The sequence below is a fragment of the Taeniopygia guttata genome, chromosome 2, assembly GCF_048771995.1.
Source record: "Taeniopygia guttata chromosome 2, bTaeGut7.mat, whole genome shotgun sequence".
Taxonomy (NCBI): domain Eukaryota; kingdom Metazoa; phylum Chordata; class Aves; order Passeriformes; family Estrildidae; genus Taeniopygia; species Taeniopygia guttata.
The window spans coordinates 95888554-95906005 of NC_133026.1; the positions used below are offsets into that span (position 1 = coordinate 95888554).

Below are 17452 nucleotides of genomic sequence, written 5' to 3' on the forward strand. Positions count from 1 at the left end.
ATAGTGCATCCAGTTTTGACAACAAATGTCAACAAACTGCAACAGATTCCCCAGAGGGCCATCAGGGTTTTGTTCACTTGTCATTAGAGAAGAAGCTGATGGAGTTGACTTATGTTCTGCCTGGAGAAAAGAAGGTTTTGGGAGGACCTATGAGATTTTGAACAAGTTGGAGATGGGTTTTTTACAGCAGTGCATGGTATAGGAGTATGGAAAGAATGGGCATAAATTGAAACGTGAGAGTCAAACTGCCTGTAAATAAATATTTGCCCTTTGAAGACAGTAAAGCACTGCTAGACATAGTGTACTGTCTCTGTCTTTGGACAGTTTCAAGACCCTGCAGGGTAAAGCTGCAGGCAAACCTTGCCTGCTTAGAGCTTGCTCTGTTTTGAGGAGAAGGTTGGGTATATGACTTCTGGAGGCCATCTCTTCCAGCTTGAATTATCCCATTATCATGGAATCTTACAATGCATTGGAAAGGGCCTTTAAAGGCCATCTAGGTCAACCTCCCTGCAATAATCAGGGACAGCTTCAACTTTTTCAGGTTGCTCAGAGCCCCATCCAACCTGTTTCCAGGGGTAGGGCTTCCACCATCTCTCTGGATAATCTGTTCCAGTGTTTCACCATCCTCATTGTAAAAAATTTCTTCCTCATATCTAGTCTAAGTTTGTCCTCTTTTAGTTTAATACCACTACCCCTTAAAACAGGCCCCACTGAAACAGTTGTCCCCATCTTTCTTAAGCTTTTCCTTTTAAGTGGAAGGCTGCAACCGGGTCTTTCTGGAGCATTCTCTTCAGGCTGAACAATCCCAACTCTCCCAGCCTATCCTCATAGATGTATTAGATCCCTCTCAGGATTATTGTGATCTGCCTCTGGGCTTGCTTCAACGGGCCTTGTCTGTGCTGGGAACCCCAGGGCTGGATGCAGTGTTCCAGCTGGGGTCTTACCAGAGCAGAGCAGAGGGACAGAATCTCTTCCCTTGGCTTGCTGGCCACTCTGCTTTGGATGCAGTCCATGATGCACTTGGCCTTCTAGACTGTGAGCTCACATTGCCTAGCCATGTCCAACCTTTCATTCACCAGCACCCTAATTACATCTGGGCAGGGCTGTTCTCAATCCTTTTATCCCCCAATCTGCATTGATAGTTGGGATTGTCCCAACCAAGTGCAGCACCTTGCACATGACCTTGTTGAACATCATGAGGTCCACCTGGACCTTGAACTTGTCCAGGTCCCTCTGGGTGGGATCTGAGACTTCAGGTTTGTCAATTGCACTGCTCAGTTTAGTGTCACCTGCAAGTTTGCTGCAGGTGCACTCAATCCCACTATGTTATTGATGGAGACATTAAACAGTATTGGTGTCACCATCTAACCAATTCCTCATCCACTATTAATTTCACCTGTCAATTACATAACTCTCCAATTTGGAAGGATGTTGTAAAGGACCATGTCAAAATCCTTACAGAGGTCCACACGGATGATATCTGTAGCTCTTCTCCACTTACGTAGTCACTCCATCATCTTACAGTGATGTAAAGACTAGATCCAAAGAAAAGAGCCTAACTCAACATTTTGCCCTTTAAGTCACCTGTACAGTTGCTTTCCTTTGTCTCAGCACAGATGCAGCAAATTTGCTGTTGTTAGGGAAAGGTTGGGTAAAATAAATGGATGCCCTAATCTCTTGAAGTTTTACTCTTCTAAGGAGCATTGTTGAAGATATCCTGAAGAGTTATGAGTTGTTATCCTCTCCACCCAAATCATCTTCCCCTCTCAATCTTACCAGTCCTTCCTTTTGCCATTCCTCTAATGGGACTTTGTTGCAAGAGAACTCAAATATATTCTTGCTTCTTGAGAGCATTCAACTAGATGCACTTCATCTCAGAAACCATTTGCTTCTTGATAACAAGAAGATAATTGATAACATGATGATCATCTTGTTGTCATCTGATAACAAGAAGATAATTGCCAGAAAGATACTTTGGTTTTTAATAAAACATTTTTGATTGTGAATGTAATTATAAATGTTACTGGTTTTTTGTCTTTCAGCTGACCTGATAGACAGCTGGATAGAAAACATGAAGCACATTCACGCACAGCTGAATTTGGATTCACTAAAACCTGGGAAAACACAGAGAAAAAAGGTAAACAGAACATTTATAGGATAAGGCACTTCCCAGCTTTCTTTTGTTTGTTTGTTGTCTTGAGGCAGATAGTGCTTGTATGTGTTATGAATGAGACAAAGTAAATGACAGCTTGTAGTGGGTCCAGATACTGGAGCTTCTATAAAACTCAATGATATTAGAACTTTTACCAACTTCATTATCTCACACACTCTTCCACCCAGAGGTCTCACTATGTCTCAACTACCTTTTCCAACACAGAGATGACTGCTACTTCAGGAATATCAGGCAGAAAATCACCTCGATTCATACTTTACAGCTGCCCAGTCTTGGCTGTTCACTGGGCAAAGCCCCTGGGCATGTCCTGGTATTTTTTTCCATGCATCTCTCTGGCTCTCAGGATCTTTTCCCATTGCCAGATTGTTCCTCCAGCCAGAATCTTTACATCCTTCTTTTAGGGCCTCTTTCTTTCTTTCAGGGACCATCTCTTTTCAGGAATTCTCCTATTTTCCACTAAATTTTCTTTCCAAAACTCCAGGCTTCTGTTTGCCTAAGCTCAATAGTCTACATGTGAAGTAGAATACATGATCAGCTTCTGAAGTACGGGTTTTGTCTCATGTCTTTTCATTAATTGAAGGATTCGGGACTTCCCACTTTTAGTCTAGGTTATCAGAATTAGCAACTAGTCCATCCTAGCTAAAAGCAGCAAATAGCAGGATGTTTGAGAGTTGAGAATTCACTTTCAGACATCCCCTCAGGTACAAGTCTCATCCTTTTATAATCTGTCATGTTTGTAATTTATGATATTTATATCAGAGTATGGTTTTCAAACTTAGTTGGACTTTCAGTCTTGATTTTATGACCCTATCTAATCCAGCTAATTTTTAAAATGTTGTTTCCACAATAATAATTTTTGTATTTCTTAAGTTAATTTTTAAGTATCTTTCAACCAGTGCTAGCTCTTTTGGTTTTGTCTATTCTTGTATCAGTCAAGCTCCCTCCTATCCCAAAACTAGTTCCATTCTGCTTGTGCATGTAAATCATAGCTTTTTTTACTCTCCTATTATCTGGCTTTCAGTTTTTTGTGGTTTTTTTTTTTTTTCTCCTTCAAACTTGGTCTGGACATCTCAGTTTTTTGTCATCAGACTCTATTGTCCTGTTTTTTTAACTTCTTGTCAGTTTTGGGTTTTTTTAACCTCATACTTTTGATCCTCCCACTGCCTGCACTCCCAGTAGTTTCTCTCCATTCACAGTTTATTTATTTAGCCTTTTTTTTTCAACCTGCCTTCCAGTTCTTCCAGACTCTCATGTCACCCAAGTCTTCTTTGCCACATTTAGATATAAATTATGTCTTGCTATCATACAACAGTTTTATAAGATTTTTGTTGCAATCTTCTTGTTTTCTGCCACTATCATATAAGAGAATTAATAAAATACAGGCTGTAACCTCTGTTGTCAAGTTAGATATCTTGTCCACTCCCACATAAATCAGAAATTGCAGAAAACACCTTCCTGTAGGGTATTTCTGCATTGCTTCAGCTAAATAGTAATTTTATCTGAGCTTTTGATTTGTGAGAGTATGGAAATGTGTTTTATGACAATGAACTCTTAAAAAAAATTGAGTTTGACCCTGAGATTTGAAGGCTATCATATTTTTTCTTGAGATCTCCTAAACACATTCATTTTACCTTTCCAAGTGTTGGAGGCTGAAAGGTGTCCTGCCCTAGATATGTCCTGTAAAGTTGAAGTCAGCTGGTTCTTTGTAGTTTTTGGGTTGAGGAGAAATTTAAAACTTGAATGAAATTGGAGGAAAGGAGCCTCTGAGAAAGTTCAGAAGAACAGTTCATGTTTAATTGAAAATTCTTTGAAAGATTTGCAAAATACTTTGTGGCAGATTTCTTGCTGAGCTGGGAGTGTATGTTGCCTGCATCATGTGTAAGTGTACGTTCATCAGATGTGGTACATAATGACAGTTTCATGTGCAGGACACTGAGACATTGCTCTAATTGTAGATTTAGCTGATCATTCACAAAACTGCTCCTTCACCCACTTCAGGGCACAGCTCTCAGAGAAAAGTAATGACAAGCTTATTTTCTTTTTTCCTTTCTCTGACTCTTAATTATTGGGAAAAACATGTTTTATCTACCTTGATTCTCAGGTCAGCTGAGGTGTTTCACTTGATATTCCTTTTCTTTCACAATAATTAGTGTGGTGCTAATGAAGAGCATGAAAAGTGTTTAGATGTAGTCAAGCTTTCAAAAAATCATGTCAGAATATTATCATAGTAAAAAGCAAGATATCCTAAAATAAATATAAACAGTGCTATCAATGCAATCTATAACTTTTTCAACCTCCTAGAAGTTTGTTCATTAAATAGCTTGTGGCATTTTAATGCTATTTTACTTATTAACTAAATTAATACATACAGAATTCCTTGAAAGAATTCTTGTCTTGTCTTAAGAGTCTTGTCTTAGTGTTAGCATTTTATTTGACTAGAAGTGAGACAAACCAGTTATCAAATGTATTTGTAATAATGACTTGTATGTTTCTTCCTGATCTACTACACCTGGCTTTCATTAACCTTTTTGCAGTAGGCTGTACTGCAGAGTACTTCATCTCTAAATGTCATCAAATACATGATTTGTGATGTATAAGCACATTATGATTTATAAGCATGCATTGTTTCTTCACCTTGTCTGAGATTAAGTATGAATCCTATTTTACATTTTTGTTCCTTTATGCTTGATAAGACGGGAATAGTATCCTGTGGTGAGCAAGCTTGTTGGAATTTGGTAATCTTTCAGAAGTGGTTTAGTGTGTCACCCTTATAGATGACACTATTAGGTCAGCCATCACTGCCCTGTAATGTCACAGGTCTGTCGAGAAGATAGATTCTTTGTTCACTTGTAACTTGAATCTCAGGGTAGCACCTCGCTGTCCACAGGTCTGTATTTGTCTGTAATATTTTTATCATCTTGGAAGTTAGTTATAGCTTCTATATTTATAGTTAAGGATAGGAAATTAAGATCCTGGGAATATAAGGATGGATTGGCCTGACCTGCTGTAGACATCACAGAATATTCTGAGTTGGAAGGGATTCCCAAGAATCATCAGATCCAGTGAACAGTACATAGAGAGGTCAAAGCTGCAACCTTGGCATTATTAGCACCATGCTCCAGCTGAGGTCCTCTCAGGGTCTGAAAGACAGAGCTAACTTAACCTTGTTTTTATCCAAAGAAGAAAAGTAAATGCTTCTAGGGAGTTATTAATTTTACTTGTTTTAGATGTGTGCTTTAGGATGGAACAAATACTCAGAAAGTTCCTGCCCGTTCTTTATTAGTTATAAGAGAAATGGAGCTCAACATTACAGATTTCTGCATTTGGTCATATTGGTGCCCCTAGAAATAGTATCTGTGGGTTATAAAGAGAGATAAGGATAATCAGTTACTGGTTATAAATGTCTTTAGTAAACGTGCTTGAAGCTAGCTAAGGTGAATTCTATGTGAAATCAGAAGCAAACTGCTGAGCAGATGTTACCCAAACGTTGATACCTTAGATTTGCACTTTTTCTTTTGAAATATCTTTCCTACTTATACAAAATTCATTCTGATCTTACATTGATGATCTTGAATTATTTTTCCCTGGATAGGAGGATAACCTCATCAAGGAGTTAAGGTGTTCTATGCAGCTCCTTAGAAACTGCCTCTTTCAAAATGAAGAATGCAAAGTAAGTATTCTTATACTGAACTAATATGAGGACTTTTAGTTACTGAATGAAGAAATTTTTTTTTTCTACATTGAAGTTATTTTCAAGCTGGCTAAATTTAAGTTTGATATTAATGGCAAGAAATACTTCATATTTCATTATTATTCCCAATTCCAAAGAATATTTCATACATCTTTTAGGAACTTAGTGTTCTTATGGAAACATCATCTCCCAGTGATTTCAGATGGCTGTTGTCTTTTATATCCACTTCTGCTTTTTGTAAGTCAATAATTCTAATTTTCAAAGCATACAATATGAAAAATGGAGGTGGAGAAAAGTTTGGGGCCACCAGAAAGGCTCATAGAGATACATTTCACATCTTAGTTGTTTCCTCTTCTTGTTTTTTTGCCTTTCTGAAAGACAAGAAAACATCAAAATCACCCAAACAAAACAAGCAAAATGAACAAAACCCAAATCTAAATAACAATTTGCTATTTATTTTTCTTTATTTGAGTTAAATTGTACTAATCCTCCAAAACACAATTTTGTTTTCATAACTGTTTTTTATAAAATAATTTTTCTTGGTCAAAATCTTGAATGTCTTTTCATTTTATTCTTGTTTTTTCTCTTTTCTTTTCAATTTCTGCTTAACTAACATTCTGCCTACTTGTTTTTTCATGAGGAAAATACTACATTACTTGTTTTTGTTTTTTCCTATGTTCGTTCTTTCTGATCACTGCTCTTCTTTCTTATTGCTGATATCATTCACAGATTTATTTCCACTTTCACAGTTTAATTTTTCTTGGCATTGTGTTACTTGTGCTTGCTATTTATACAACTTGGGCTACTTTTAGCAAATGCAGTGGTAGAACTGCAAGATTTCCTGACTTCCCAGGAGTACCCCTTTTCCAGGGCATGTACTAACATCCTTTTTGTATGCAGAACACTTGGGGCTGAATAAGGCATATGATTATTCCTGAAGTCCCCATAACTTTGTTGTGCCATAATCTCAGCTAAGATTATTGTGGAAAGTTTTTCTTCTTTTGATCAGGATCTGCAGAAAGAATTGCTTGGAGGATTGAAGGAGGCTGCTGTTGATAACTGAAGAGTTCTATCATTTGCTCTGTATACAATTGCACTCTTGTATTCCCACGCTTTTTGAGTTCCAATAATTACTTTAGAAGGAGTTGAATAAAACTTTAGAGAGCTCTTCAACAAGAACAGTTGGAATGAATAAATCTTTACTTTGTTTGTGTGTCTTTCAGTAATTAAGATATGTGCTGGTTTTGACTGGCATAGGGTTAAATTTATTGGTGATTGAAATGATGGTGTCAGTTCTCTGTACAATCTTTCAAGCCATAAGATAAAACATAAGATAAAAATATGGTTTTCTCATTCTATATTTCATTTTCAAATGAATGATTGCATTTGAAATTCTTCTTCATGTTGTTGTAGATGGCAGCACTCAAAGCTCATCTTGTTCCTGTTCTGCATTCTCTGTGGCCCTGGTTGTTAGCAGATGACTCCTCAATGCAAATAGCTCTGCATTTGCTTTGTGTCTACACTGCAAACTATCCTGCAGGTATGAAAGTCACTCTGTGGTGGAATACCAAAATATTTTACCAGAATAATTAAGACAGAAAAGCATAATAAAGGGAAAAAAAAAGTTTATTTTTACTGTAAGAGGAAAGTGTAAAAGCATTGGTCCATCAAAGTCCAACAAGAGTTTGATTTTAATACATTCCAGACTTTTGTTCAGATCTGGTTCAAGCTGTTGGATTTAGCATTAGTGCAATTGTACTAAAGGATTAAATAGTATTTAATTCAAACCATTATATTTGAAGGTTTTGCTGAATGTCCTGCCAAGCTGAGTAATATATTATAGAAGTACTATTCTAGGAATTCTTTAATAGAGAACAGTGTATCAGTACTTTGTATGGGTTTTACATCAGTCCTTACTGACGACATTGTGGTTTTGAAATAGTCAGTCAAATTAAATTTTGTATTAAATTTCTTTAATTTATTTATGCCTTGGATTCAGTAGGTTGCATTTGTATATTTTTTATAAGGAGTCTCTTTTTCATCTGAGCAAACCTTTTATTTCCCTTGAGAATTATCCCTACTGATACAAGCCTGAACTTTCTTTTAGCATGGATTTTTCTCTTTTCATATTCTGGTTATTTAGATTTAGCAAATCATAGATAACGATTTGCAAGTAGCTTGAAGAGGCACAAAAGTGTCTGTTCCTTTCTCCCTGTCAAGATATCATAACCATTAAAATAGTTAACTGTTAAAATATGACTCTTTTTTAAAGTTAATGTCTCCAAAGCTTAAATAAACTTGCAATGGCCTTATTTAATAAAGGTTGGTTTTTTTTTTTCCTTCAATATGGACTGAAGAAATTATATATTAGTCAGGTACAGAGTCTAAAATAAAAATATTGTGTCCTGTCCACGTGCAAGAAATCAAGCTGAAGTGACTCTAAGCTGCATTTTCATTTCCCTTGCTGATAAGAGCAAGTGCTCTCTGATCAATCAAGTTTTTTCTTTCTGTTCGAAATAGCTGGCTTATGAGGTGTCCCAAATTTACCTACTCTGAACTGGTTAACTACTGCTCCTCAGTGTAGTCAGAGAAATGCATGGAAATATTTGTCTCATTTTTGTTTACTTTTGCCATGTAAGAAATTGCCTATTGCTGATGGTCAATGCCACTAAAAAAAAAAGACATATATCTATATTTGTGCAGAAGGCATTTATCTATTTTAGGTCGGTAACATAGCTGTTCCCCGCTGCTGTATTAATTCAAACTTGCGACTCTGTAGCATAGGATTGTGCATTCTTCTGTTGTACAATGTAATGACAATTGCAGACAGCACTTATATTTCTTGGAAAAATATTCTAAGAAACTTATATTAATCTTTCAAATTATACAGAGACTTCTTTTTCTGAGCTGGTTTCAGAGGATCTCTTTAGATTCAACTTCCAAATAATTGTATAATTAGATATATGTTCTGGTTTTTAAGGAGACATTCTGGGATGGAGCAATGGCTTCTCTTTAACAGCAGAATCACCTCTTACATTCTAGAACAATAGAACAGTAGATGCCTATTCCAGTAAAGTGCCACATTCAGGCACAATTCTATTCAGAGTATGTCTCATTGACTTCATTGGGGTTCAAAGAAATGATACCTAACAAATCCTTTGAAAAGTTCCATCTCAATGTTTGAGCAGTTCCACTGTTCTTTCTATAGATTTTTCTTTTAAATACATATCTGCATTTCTAATATGATAAATGTCTTGTTGCTTTAAGGTTGTGCTTCACTTTGTTGGGCCAGCGGTGGACAATCATCACTTCTATCTGCACGAAGTGCAGCTGGCAATTCATTAATGCATTACATCTTGAAATTGGCTTCCCATGTGTCAAATGATAACAGCCCAGTTCAGCAGGTGGTCTTTTGTCTAATATCGAATCTTGCTCTTTCTCATGACTGTAGAGGCATTATTCAGAAGGTAAGTAAATGGTAACCTGTATTTTAGCAATGGATGCAATTTCCTTTTTAATAAACGTTCATATTTTAGTATGGAGTGTCATATGATCATATAGATGTGCTTCTGTGGTAATCAAATCCATTGTGTCTTCTCAGTTGTGTTACTGTTCCCTAAGAGCAGAGTGTAATTCAGTTATATTCATAGTCTGGACAATTTTTGCTAGAGCTTTTTGTTACCTCTGTGTTTCAATGGGTTGTAACATTTTTAATACCCATATATATTGATAGCAATCACTAGTGGATCATGCAAGTGAGTATGCTGTAGAGCAAACTGCATGTGAATGAACAAGAAGTTAAACATTGTGTAAATCATTAGGTATGCTGTGGGAAACATAGCCTTTGTAAAAGTATTAGGAAAAAAGCAATGATTGGATGTTGGATAAAATCAATTGTTATTACACAAATATATGTAATGTCTTTTCCTTTTTATATTTTGTATATAGAATGATCCTTACTCTGTTTTATGCAATGTGCTCTGAAAAATCTGTTTCCCTTAAAATTTGATCATTAAAATAAATTCAAACCTTGAGAAAAGAAGATAGACCATGTAGAAAGTCAACTGTAGTAGTGATATGATGAGCTAACACAGTGGAAATTATAAAAAGTGTGTTTGTTTCTAGCATTTTTTATAATAATTTATTTATTGCAAAAATTTCTTTTGATCTCCATAAACAATGTTCTGTTCTTGGACCTAATTTCCTGTTAGAAATGCAGGGAGAAATAGATCTTTTTATGATGCTAATTATGTAAAGCGTGGTCATACCATTGCAAAGTGGCTAATACTCAAACTTTTTGATAGAAACAAAATGTTTGAGATCTCTTCTGTAGTAGCTGTTGTATTCTGTGAATTGTTTTTGGTTTTAGACTCTTCAGAGTTTCAGTCTAGAGTGATAGTACTTCCTTCTCTCTTGGGCTCTGCTTTCATAAGTGTAAGCCATGCTGAATAACCAATTCCCTCTGTGAAAATTAAATTACCCATATTATATTCACATGAAGAAAACCACAATGAGTTTGTATGCTGGGTTACGTGCTTTCAACCAAATGCTTGTATATATTGTCAAGATTCAGTGAGCTGGGATTATTTAGTAAAGGACTTTTTCATTAGAGGAATTTATGTTAGAATGCCTCCCTCTTGCAACAGGGGAATTGATTTTGGTCTTCTCAGAATCTCCTTAAAGTGGAGGCAAAGCCTGAGATAGTGTATGTCATATGAATGCACAGTTCTTTTTCTTCAAAGCTTGCAAAAATAGAGGACGTTCCTCTGGCTGTCAGTGAAGGGAGGAGTAGTGCTGTAGGTTCTTACGAGTCACTTCCAACTCGAGACATTCTATGACACCTTTAACATTTGTTAATAGCATGCAATAATAAGTAAGGAATCAAGAATACATTATCTAAGTAATGCATTGATTCACTTCAAATGTTGCTAGCTTATTTTTGGGTAGAAACAATGAGTGCAGAGCAAAAAGCTTATGTAGTGATGGGAATTAGTCTTTAAAGAAATAAATTGTGTTGGATCAACTTTTATGTATCTACACTGCATAAATTATTATAGAAGTAAATGTATGTTACCGTATTAACTTTTAAACTATGCAGCAGATTCTTTTTAATATGTAATTATTTTCAAAAATCCCTGACTAATAATGGGTTGCCTTTAATGTTTAAATTTAACAATACTACTAGTGTTCAGTCAAGTATATAGATTGAAAGGTCAAACAGCAGCAAACAAGTCATGGAATACTATAAATTCTAAAACCTTTTTTTTTTTTTTCCCTTTTAACAGAGTAACTTCCTGCAGAACTTTTTATCTCTTTCATTGCCAAAAGGAAGTAATAAAAATTCTGGTAATGTGTCTACTCTCTGGCTTAAGCTGCTACTGAACATATCTTTTGGAGAAGATGGACAACAGATGGTTATGAAGATAAATGGCTTTTTAGACCAGATCATTGAAATGTGTAAATACAAGCACAAGAGCAGCCAACATCTAGCACTTCTTATTCTACATAACATATGTTTTAGTCCAGCTAATAAACCAAAGATATTAGGTAATGGTAAGTGTCTGAAGGGTATGCAAACTGTTGTTCTCTGATAATATGATGGCTTCCAGAAGACTATATTTTCATGACAGTTTGGGCCACTGACCAAGAACTCAATGCTGTAATTTAGAAGAGCATATTTATAAAAATTAATTTTTAGAAGTAATTACAGAATACATATTTTGGCAGAGAGACAATTACAGTAATACATAATAAAAGGAAAACCAAATAAATAGTTCTCAAAAGAAAATCAAGATTCATTGTTAGGCAGATCATTTGGATATAATAACAGATTTTGAAGGAAAGGAGTTTGGCAATTTTCTCAAACAGCTAGTTTTTCAGGGAGGGTTGAAGGATTCTTTGTATCAGTCAATTTGAAATAACTGAAGTTCCTATCTTTCAGTTGGACGAAACTTTCTTAGCTTGTGCAAATCATGAACGTTGAGAGAAACTATTTTATGTCCTGTCATGTACAGAAAATGTCACAGCATATATGTTTAATGTAACAATATGTTTAGAACTTTTTTATTGGTTATTTGTAGAAGGCATGTTTCTTTCCCTCATTTAATTGCAGAGAGAATGCTCCTGTCTTTATTTCAAATTCTCAGGAGGTTTTCCATAGTGTCCATGCTTTTTGTTTTTCCTAAGATGTGGATTTACTGCCTTAATTAAATATACATTATTTAGTTACATAATCTATGAATTTCTGTTGTGAAGAAGCAAAGTGGAAGAGTTTGGCTTCAGAGCAATGCAAGAAAATTAAGGCACCTACAGTGGGGTGGCAAATATTTCTCATTGGTTGCAAATCATCTGCATAATAAGTATGAAGGGAAATAGAAACATCTTAATATCCATCCTGATATGGCTCTAATTGTGGCTACTGGGAGTTATAAAACAGTTTCACAGCTTACTTAGTCCCTAAGCGTAGCTGATAGTTATACATAATGTTCATGTTTTATTACTGGTGGCTTAACTTTTTAGCATTACTTGTTTTTGTTTTGCTGTATTATTTTTAACACTTCTTTCAATGTACTGTGCTGATTTTATGAGCATATTGAAATTTAATCGATAATAAAGTTTCTGTAATTCCTCTGCCATACCAGTACTTCTCATAAAAATAAGTATACTTCAAGCATCAATCTACTGAGGCATGTAAATATATTTACATTGCTCTTGATTATATTTTCTAGATGCATTTGGTTTCATGTTTTTTTATTTGTCTCATTAGATCAAGCAATTGCAGTACTGTCTTCCTGTTTGGAAAGTAACAGTCCTGCTGTTCAGAGAATAGGAGCAGCTTCGCTTTGGGCTTTGCTTCACAACTATCAGAAGGTTAGTATTTGAGAAATCTGTGAAAAAACTGTAATGTTATACTTTTATGCTGTAAACAATACAGTAATCTCTAAGTAAATAATAATAAAGTTTACAATAGTCATTCTGTTTTCTTTTAATCCTGTAGCTGCTGAGGCTGGGAGATTAAACAACACAGTATAGAAGCAGTTTGTCCTTTGTAATTTGTGACTTCTTATACAAATGCAGTTTATATGGTGATACAGTTATATTAAATCTAAAAATTCCTATATCTCATGCTCTGATGAATTATTGCAGTTTTTTAAACTCTGTTAAAGTGTGGTCATGTGGGCAAGAAAGCTCATTGTGTTTTGTGTGTTTGTGTGTGCTACAGGCAAAAGTAACTTTGAAGAATCCATCTATAAGGAGAAGAATAGATGAAGCTTATTCTTTAGTGAAGAAAAGTAGGTCTTACTTCTTCCTAATGTCAATTCTTAATTTTTCCATTATTAAAGCGTTTCAATTTATATCACCACAGTAAGTTTTTGTTGGGCTACAAGTTTTTGAAAGGATACTTCTGTCCCTAAAATCACAATTAGCAATGTGGTTTATGGTTAGGAATCTTATAAATAGAGATGGAGAAAAATGCCTTAGGTGAAGACCTTAGGTAATTACCAATGTTAGCTTTGAACCTTGGTTAGGTCTGGTTAGTTTTGAACCATAGGTCTGATCATGCTTGCAATAAAAAAACTTTTCACAGGACGGTTCTGTGAATCTTTGAATCTTAAATTTAGTGATAAGAAAAATTGTTCTTTTAGCAATGACTTCGCCTAACCGTGCTCAGCCTCAGAGTGTTGAGCCACACAGGGAACGGATCAGAACAGAGCATTGTTACCACATTAAAATATTCAGGCATGGGTTAGTGACATTCTGAAAGCTTCAGATCTTTGCTTAAGTAACTGAACATAACTCTTGTTTGAATGGCTGCAATACAAGAGAGTCAGCTGAAGAACATTCAGTATGGATGGTGTTCAAATACTGATCTGGGACTTCAGCAGATGATAATGGGTTTATTGGTTGTTAGTCACATCAAGTTAGTCTAATCTTGAAAGGACATGATAATGTTATTTTAAGCTAATGAGCTTTCCCACTAATTTAAATTGCTCTATAGATGTACTCAAATAGGTTTATTGATTAAAGGGCTTGTAATACAAGGTTTCCATAGTATTTGCATAACAGATCTACCACAAACTTTCTCTCTACTTTGACCATTGTTTATATCCTAATAAGGGGGAGATGTATTTTTCATAGAATATCTCATCATTTTTTCCAGTGCTGTCACCCAAATTCAGTACTTTTGTGAGTATACTGTTGTTTCAAACTCGGCCTTTACTAAGTCAATCCTTATACATAACAATACAATATTTCATACACTGATAATATATTAATAAGTTTGTATTGTTCCTTATAGCAGAACTATCACTGATCAGAGACTTTTCAAAATACAATATTGAATCAACAAGGTAGAAATATGTACCATTTACAGACTAGCACCTCATAACATTAATCCCTGTTTATTTATGTACTGCTATAGAACATAAGTCACAGACTGAACTATTGATTCTTAACTCAATAAACATTTATGTATCAAAATAAGGAGTATAACAGATTTTATGCAACTGGCATTGTTACAGTTTACAGTTGTGTAATATGTTTCAGTATTGTCACTAAAATATTCCTGCATTAAGGGTCTCAACTAGTCTGTGCTTGTAAAGCTTTAATCACTTAACAGTGATAATTGGGCTAAAATGGTAGATTGCTATTCTCAGTACATGTGGGGAAATATTTCAACATGTTTATTGTTACTTTACATTTCCTGCTTTGTTGTACCCAAGGGCAAAACCACAATAGACTTTGCAACATAAAGTAAAAGTATTTTATTTGCTACTCATTAATACAGAGGTTAAGGTCACAAACCAGCATGAATTCTTGCAAGGCATTTAATGCAATCTTTGGAAAAGTAATTTTGTATTTAGAATCAACTAGAAATTCAAATCTTGAGGTTTTTTTCCTTTCAGGTTCTCCCCAGCCAGAAGAAAATGAACTACATGCCTACCATGTAAGATGCTTAGAGAATATAGTGCAGCTTCTTGATTGTTAATGGTCATCAGCTGACTTTTCATGGTGAAATTAAAAAACTTGTTCAATGAGAGCCTGAAATTTGAAGAAAGCACTTCTGATGCACAGATTTGTGGCAGCAGCAGATCTGCTGTGGAAGAAATTTATGAAGCCTTTAAGGGAGGAGTTCTCACTTTGAACCAAAGAAATTGCACTGTATCTGGTTCAAACTGTTTGTACTGTAATCCCAATGGGAAATTATAATTATACTACTATGTAAAGTATGTACACAGAAGAATGAATGTACAGGGGAAAAGATTTGAAAAATTAGTAATTTTCTTAAATTATGCATTGAAATTGTTCCTGTAAAGTATTAGACTTTCTATTTTGGATTGTTCTTAATAAATGGGTTTTTAACTGAGATCAGCATTTGCTGTGAGTGAAGTGGAATTTTTAAGATTGCAAGTGTGCACGGTGTATGCTCAGATTCAAAAACTGAAAATGTTGGCGATTGTGGTGTGTTACACAGCTGCAGAACAGCAAGGTGTGTGTTGTGGTTTTGAAGATTTCAGTTCAAATTGCTGCATGTTTTTTAAGATGCTAACAATTTTAAAAGAGCTCTCAATTGCTGATATTAGAGGTGACAGTTATATTAATGTAGTTATTTATTCAGGATATGGGCTGTGTGCATCCATTTAAGTTACATTACAACAATGTAGAAAATATTTGAGTCAAAATTTGTTAGTTTCTGAAGACTTTGAATCTTTTGCTTGCTTGTGGAAAATTCCCCCCTCTCCCCCCCCACCATTATCCGGGCCTGTGTTGCCTTTGAAGTGCTACTATATAACTATTGTTCTAAGTTTTTCAGTATTCTATGCTGAAAGAGTTTGAGAAAAAAAAAAAAACAACTTGCTGTCTGAGCACAAATGTTTTTCTGGCCATGCTTCTGGAGTATCTGACAGGGTGTTTTAGTTTACCTCAACACAGAAAGCTTTTATTTTATGTCAGAGTCAGAAGTGAGCTAATTCAAAGCAAAACCCAAATAACATGTCTTATAGCAAGACCATGTCTACCTGTAATTAGTCTTCTTAACCAGGTGGTGAAAGTATTTTCTGCTGACAGAAGGGATTTTGGTTTATTTGTTTAGCAGTGCTTGTAATTTATGTGTGACTTGATATAATTCAGCTGACCATAAGTGTGATGCTTATGGCTAGGTTAAGTCATTATTAGAAGTGTAATTATTGGCTGATCTCCCATCCCTCCACCAAACAAAGAACAAGGATGGACCACAAAACCTTGATTCTTTTCCACTTACTGTACTGTATAATTACTGTATTTTGCAAAGCAGTTGTTAAATGCTGTCATGCTCATCCCATGGTATTTATTGCAGAACACTCAGCTGCAGGGGAGGAGAGAGCTCTGCAAGTCAGCATTTGCTGACTGGGCTTGCAAGTGTGAGGTCTCTTCCCCTCAGACTACCAAGTGCTAAGTCTCTTCAGAGACTTATATTTCAGCATACTCACCCCAATGATCTTTCTCATAAATCAGTCACTAAGTCAGAATGCAGATTGTTTGTCATTGTTTCTGTTTCAAAAGGACAAAAAATGAGAGCACTCAATGCCAAATGAATTCTAATGGAGGTAACCACTCCTGCAAGGATGGCAAGAGCTCATTCAAAGCATAGAAATTCTCATGGATCTCATGAGGAAAATGAGGGCTGCAGTTTCATGACTTCCATGAAGTGCAAGTACAATATAATAAGGCCATAGAAGATCTGGATGCTTGTTTTCTATTAAACATTTTTATTTTACTAAGCTGTGCTTGTTCTTGAAGGAACTATTTATATTGAAAAATCTAGGTAAATTGCTAATACATTTGTTGTTACAGTAAGCCTTAGTGCTGTGCTTATCCCAAAATGAGTTATTTTCTCAGTATCCTGCAACGATTTACAGTTGTGGGAAGCAATTGTAGCAATGTCATAAGTAAATACTTATGTGTGGTGTTGCTATTCTGGAAAATCAAAACAATTTTTAAACTCTAAGGGCTAAAATCTATATTCATATTGTGTATAAGCTTTCCTCCTTCAAGATTAAGGAAAGCGCTTTATGTCTTTATTTAAAAGATAGCACTTCCTTCTGTCACATTTTCTGTTGAAAACTGGGAACACAGAGTGGCTGCATCCTTCCTTCTTGCATGTTAATGAAGTGAGTTATAAAATGTAAATGACCCTATATTTCCTGTTCACTGGCACTTAGACTACCATAAATAGCCTCACAATAACCTTTAGTCTTAATCAACTTCATGAAAAAAAAATTTACATATGTAGACTTAATTCACAGTTAATTTCCAGATTTTGGAGATCTATCTATCTTGAAGGATGGAGTATTTGTCATGTTTGTGTTTTCAAAGAGAATTAAACCCTTAAATACCTTCAAATTCTAAGAACTGTAAAATAATTTTTTAGTTTACAGAGGAAAGAGCAATTAAAGTGGAGAAAGATTTCCTAAATAAGCTACAGAATTTAAAAGGTAATATTCAACTTTCACCTAGTTTCCCTAATAAAAGGCACAGCCATGCAAGTTAGGAGTCTCTTGAAAATCCTTATTCAGGAGAATTCAATTACCATTTGCACTAACTGCAGA

At 35.2% G+C, this 17452-nt stretch overlaps 1 protein-coding gene across 4 annotated transcripts in view; it reads left to right on the forward strand.

The window, feature by feature from the left end:
- Positions 1-15231, forward strand: part of RTTN (rotatin) — a 79877-nt gene extending 64646 nt beyond the window's left edge. For 3 of the 4 annotated variants that reach the window (XM_030265921.4, XM_030265920.4, XM_072924473.1), the window contains 8 exons: positions 2043-2137; positions 5766-5843; positions 7278-7404; positions 9132-9331; positions 11150-11417; positions 12631-12734; positions 13087-13156; positions 14771-15231. In XM_030265921.4, coding sequence (XP_030121781.4) covers positions 2043-2137; positions 5766-5843; positions 7278-7404; positions 9132-9331; positions 11150-11417; positions 12631-12734; positions 13087-13156; positions 14771-14853 — 1025 coding nt within the window. In that variant the 3' untranslated portion in view covers positions 14854-15231. Of the gene's footprint in view, positions 1-2042; positions 2138-5765; positions 5844-7277; positions 7405-9131; positions 9332-11149; positions 11418-12630; positions 12735-13086; positions 13157-14770 lie in introns of those variants that run through there. The other variant, XR_005979632.2, reaches the window with a different exon arrangement.
- The last annotated feature ends 2221 nt before the right edge of the window (positions 15232-17452 follow it).